Source organism: Fukomys damarensis, unplaced genomic scaffold (assembly GCF_012274545.1).
Source record: "Fukomys damarensis isolate Sample0158 unplaced genomic scaffold, DMR_v1.0_HiC HiC_scaffold_36, whole genome shotgun sequence".
NCBI classification, from domain to species: Eukaryota; Metazoa; Chordata; class Mammalia; order Rodentia; family Bathyergidae; genus Fukomys; species Fukomys damarensis.
The window spans coordinates 27,006,251-27,011,631 of NW_022900948.1; the positions used below are offsets into that span (position 1 = coordinate 27,006,251).

The following is a 5,381-nucleotide window of genomic DNA, read 5'->3' on the forward strand; positions in this document are numbered from 1 at the left end:
TAAATTCATATATATAATAAATGAAACTTCAGGTGGCAGCCAGTGCTACAGGAAAAGTCAAGTACAATTGAGGGTGAAAAAGTGAAGTAAGGATGTGAACTTTGGGAACAACTGGGAGTCAGCATCTGAAGGCAGAAGAGCAAGGTGCAAAGACACACGCACACTCACTGGTGCAAAGACACATGCACACTCACTGGCACAAAGACACACACACGCACTCACTGGCACAAAGACACACACACTCACTGGTACAAAGACACACACTCACTGGTAAACCTTGGATCTGGAACATCTTCCAAAGGCTCATGTGCTAATGGCTTAGTTGCCGGACTGTGGCACTCAGTGGATGCCACTCTGTCCCTCCCTTTCTTTCTCCCAGCCACCATGAGGTGAGCGGCCTCCTTCGTCGCACTTCTCTGCCATAATCTATGGAATAGGCTGCTGTGGCCCCAAAGCCACGTGGCCAGACAACCGTGGAATGAGACCTCTGATGCTGTGAGCCTAAGCAAATCCTTTCGTCCTTTTAAGTCAACCTTCTCAAGTACCTTGTCATAGCAACGGAAAGCTAACTCACCCACTCACACAGGTACATATTCTGTATACTTGCCAGGGGAAAAGATTACTTTTCCCTTCAGGTGTTTTGTGTCTTGAACTTCTGACAATGAGTTTACCACCCAAGAGAGCATGGAGGAGCTGTATTTTAAAGCAGTTCCATGTAGAGAACTTTTGTGGATTTTCCTGCTAGGCAAGAGACACTGTTCTGGGAAGATATTTGTAGTAGCTGCTACTTTTCTGAAATGGCTTCAAATCTGAGGATGCAGAACGATGTCTCTCTTTGTTCTCAGGAACATTTTCTAACAGGTCACTTTGTGGAATACAGTAGCTCCTTGTGAATTATTGGTAGCAGTGAGCTGTGTGAATGAGTGAAGGCCAGGTGATGCTCAGACTGGGGTCACTCTGAGATGTCAGTTAGGTTTGCTTCAGTGTCTCAGCACCTGTTACCGTAGGAAGCTGAGTAGGAGAAAAAGTGCAGAGCAAGATGATGCAGATAAGACTGGCAGGATGAAGTAAGCAGGGCTCGCTTGCATCTCAGTTTTCCAAGCACAAAAGAAACAGAAGAGCAGATGCAGTCATTCTTGCAAACAGCTGCAGTTCAGTAAACAGAAGTCCAGTGGAAAGACTGAAGAAGTCTTGTTCCCGCTTTGTAACTCAAATGGTATTTTTTTTGTTTTTGTTTTGTTTTTTTTTGGTACTGGGCATCGAACTTTCAAACGGTACTCTTAGTGTGACAAGCACAAAACCTTTGCAGAAATTCAAAACACTATGCACTTATTTGAGAACAAAGATGAAAGGGCATGTGACAGGAGAACCTAGGTGCTGGTATTCTGGTCCATCATGAGTCTAGCAGGAGAGGGCTCAGGGCAGAGAGAAAGAACCTGCTCAACTGTCAGTCCTAGCCCATGGTCCACAGAAAGTGAGGAGAGAGAGTAAACTGGGAGGTGCTCTGGGAACCTGCTGTTACAGTCCCTCCCCAACACACCTTTGGGAAACTGTCTGCCCCCAGTGTCCATGCAAGAGCACTGAAGTCATGGGAGAACACACTGCTACGGCTTATACTGCTGTCTCTAGGTGCCCCCAGCACAGCCTCATCAGTTCATAATGGGGCTTCTGAGAGGTGATTGGGTCATGGGGATGTGATACTCATTAGTAGATTAGTTCACCGATGAGATTATAGCTGACTGGGATGTTGGGAGGGAAGCCTGGTGGAGCTCCAGGGGCCATGGCCTGGAGGGGTCTATCTCCTTCCCTTCTCCCTCAATCTCTTTCTCTCTCTACTTTCTGCCTGCCATGCCATGAGCAACTCTCCTCTGTGATTCCTTTCTTCCATGCTGCCCTGCCTTGGAGGCAGCTGACTATAGACTGAAATCTCTATGAACTGTGAGCCAAAGTAAATCTCTCCTTCTTAGAATTGTGGGTGTTGGGTATTGTGTCTTCATGATGAGAAAGTAATTAAGACACACAGGGAAATTCCATGCTATGTTTTTTTTTTTTTTTCTCTTTTAATCTGTTTTGTTTCAGTCCGTAGGGAACTGGGGAAGGCAAACTCAGGCTCTGCTCCAAAGTGTGTACACAGCCCCTCCACTTCATAGAGTGCTACCTGTCGCAATGACGCAAAGAATGCAGAACCGCAAACTACTAAGAGTACCTATTCTAAAAGATCCAGACCCAGCTCAGGGGTCCAAGGTCTTCCCTGAGAAAGACCTACTCGAGCACTGCCTGCGTCAACGTGCGTCATTATGATATAGCATGTGGTAACCGTGGGAGAGGGAGCACTCAGGTACCAAGAGCAGAGGAAAAGGCCATCTGGGGGAGTCAGGGCCTGGGAATGGTGAATTCTGCAGGGCACATGGAGTTTGAGATATTTTAGGATTATGCCATTAAGGACGTGGATTTATGAGTCTGATATGCAGACGTGGTAAACGTGATGGTTTGATTTGATAGGGGTTTGATTTTATAAATATCTGCTCAATGACTGACTGAACCCCCTTGAGGGTGTGATGGGGCTTTAGGAAACTTGCGGCTTATGCCCTACAGTGACGGGAGCTAATTGGCCATTCCGGGTCAGTTCAAATGGATCCCACAGAGAGGCAGCAGCCCAATAATGAGAAATGGGCTACTTTAGTCAGAGGTGCCCTCTTTGGAGCAAGCCTTTCTTTGGTGGTCTTTGGAAGCACTCCTTTTGAAAGGCACTTCATGTCATAGACAATGAGTTCTCTCTGTCTCCTGAGTCCTTCTCAGACTAGCCTGGCAAAGGGCAGACCATTCCTTTTGTCCACTGCACTGTAGAAATAACCACAGAAACTCTCAGGGCATGGTTTTGACCTTATAGAGGATCTTCCCTCTAGGAGCTGACCACCATTTACTTCTGAGCCTCATGTTCTGACTTTCCTCTTGGGATTAAATCTGAGTTTCCACGAGGTGAGGAGTTTTACCTCTGATCATAGCTCTCTGACTGCTATTTGAATCCAGATGAGCTGGGCTGCCCCATGGTCCCTGATCCCTGCACTTCCTCTGGCCTCGCCATTTCCCAGGGATTACCAGGCTTCTTCTCCAGAGTCAGTTTCTCTGGTTTGCAGGAGGTGCCTCTGTTAGATCCAGCCAGGAAGCAGAGCCCCCACCTCCCTACCTGACCTAGAAGAGGGGCCAAGCCCAACTCACCAGGCTGACCAGTTTAGCAAGATCAGAACCAGAAACATAGGAGCAGAGGCCAGGAACAGCAATGCTGGCCAGGTGCCTGGTTGAGGCTCCTGGCTCACTTGGCTGTGGCTGGACAGAGCTGCCCTGATCTAGCTTGCCCTGCTTTAGTTCTAACTCAGCCAACAGCAACTCCTTTCCTCCACTGGGAGGCTGGGGAGCAGCAGCCCCCCCTCCCCGAAGCTCAGCTTCCCATTGGAACCACAGGCAGGCCGTCCTCCCCCAGCACCTGTTGAGCCCTACCTTTTGGGAACACCATGAGGTGGGCCTGCGTCCTCTGCTGCCTCCTCAGGCCTTCGTACTGGGCTCGAAGGTTCTGGATGCTGACTTGGGGCCCTTGCCCTGGGGCCTGAGTCCTGGCACCCTCAGCCATGAAGCGAGACCCCAGCTGCCAGAAGTGGGGCAGGGCAGGGCACGGGCAGGCCAACCCTTTCATCCGGGTCCAGGAGAAAAGCAAACATGAAGGGGAGAGGCAAGGGGAAGAGGAGGAGTAGAGAGGGAGGGGGAACAGAGTGGGTGGGGAGCTGGTAGGGCGGAATGAGGGCAGAAAAGGGAGCAGGAAGAGAAGAGAGGGAAGAAAAGGAGGGAGAAACACAAGGGAGGAAAAGGCAGAGATGGGGAGAAGTTGAGGGGAGGAGAAGAGAGGAGGAAATCCAAGCAAGAGTCAGAATTAGGAGGAAGATTTGGGGAGAGGGCAGGAAAGGACTAGGCAAGGAGAAAGTAAAAAGGAAGGAGGTGACGGTGATAAGAGAGTATCAGTGGGATCTGGGAAGAGAGTGAGAGAGCGTAGGATAGGCAGGAGTAGGTGCTTGGGGAGTGGGAGGTTGTGAGGAGAGGGGAGGAGTGGAGGGCACAAAGAGAAAGAGAAGCCCAGCTCCTGGGGTCCTGGTGGGAGTCCAAGGAGTGTCTTACTTCAAGTCCTTCATTACTCGTTCCTCAAGTTTTGAATCCGATTCTAGGAGCTGTGGCGCAGTCCCCCATTTTCTGGTGGAGCCGAAGCAGGTACTGAGGACTAACTGGTTCCCACTCAGCTCACACATCGCAGACGGGAGCATGGTGGTTCATCAGAACCTGCCGGTTTGTCTTGCAGCTGTCAGAGGGACACCTTCAGCAGCCTGGCAGAGTTGTGCTCAGGATGTCCATGCTGTGGCCTGGCTGTGTGCTGGAGGAATTCAGCAGCAAAGAGCTCCACTCACACCGCGCCCCTCCCGCCCCCCTGCCAAAGCCCAGCCCCAAAGTCTGCCATGGGGAAGGAGCCCAAGGGAGCCCTGGCCTTCAGCCAGCCCCACCTCTTTGACATTTGATGCAGCCTCTGTGTTCTTGGCATTTTCCAGCGGAGAAGTAACTTTATCTTACCAAGGCTAGGCGCACTTTCACACCCTGCTTGCACCTCCACTTTACAGCTTCTTCGAATGCCAGACCCCTTTGGCGTCTTACACTGGCTGTGACCTATTCTTGTTCCACTTGTCAATTAAACCTTTTTCTATCTTCTCCGAATGTGACACAAACTGTGGGTCGCCTGACACACCTGCCTTATACAGGCAATGGGTGAAGAGACAGTGGAGGGTAAATCTTTGTTGGGCAGCATAACAGAGTCACATAAACTGGGTGGCTTAAGCAACAATCTTTCCCTCACAGTTCTGAAGTCTAGAAGTTCAAGACCAAGGTATTCACAGGATTGATTTCTTCTATGAGCTGAGAGGGTGAATCTTTTTCGTGCCTTTTACCTAACTTCTGATAGTAGGCTGGCAGTCTGTTTCTTGTCTTATGGAAGAATCACCAGTCTCTGCCTGCATCATCACATGATGTTCCCCTGTGTGCCTCTATGTCCAGTTTTTCCCTCTTTATAAGGATAACAATCCCTGGAGGAGGGCTCAACCTAATGACCTTGTCTCCACTTAACTAATTCTGCAAGGAAGTTCTTTCCAAATAAGATCACACTGCACGGTCCCCAGTTTAGGACTTCAACATGTGAATTTTGGAGGGAGAAAATTTAACCCATACCAGGTAGAGGGATGACAGTTCCATTCACAGAGGCATGGAAGAGGAGCAAACTGAGATGTCACATTTGTGGTATCTACTATGGCCGTGGGTCTTCAGGAGGGAGTTAGCTGCTTGATAGAAAG

General features: G+C 49.6%; 1 protein-coding gene across 2 annotated transcripts in view; it reads right to left on the reverse strand.

Moving 5' to 3' along the window:
• The window catches only part of CUNH9orf152 (chromosome unknown C9orf152 homolog), an 8,402-nt gene extending 3,758 nt beyond the window's left edge, over positions 1-4,644 (reverse strand). For both annotated transcript variants that reach the window (XR_783319.2, XM_010639306.2), the window contains exon 1: positions 3,499-4,644. Coding sequence is in view for 1 of the 2 variants with exons in the window: in XM_010639306.2 (XP_010637608.1) it covers positions 3,499-3,691 (193 nt within the window). In the remaining variant the exon portion in view is untranslated. The remainder of the gene's footprint in view (positions 1-3,498) is intronic.
• Between the last annotated feature and the right edge of the window lie 737 nt (positions 4,645-5,381).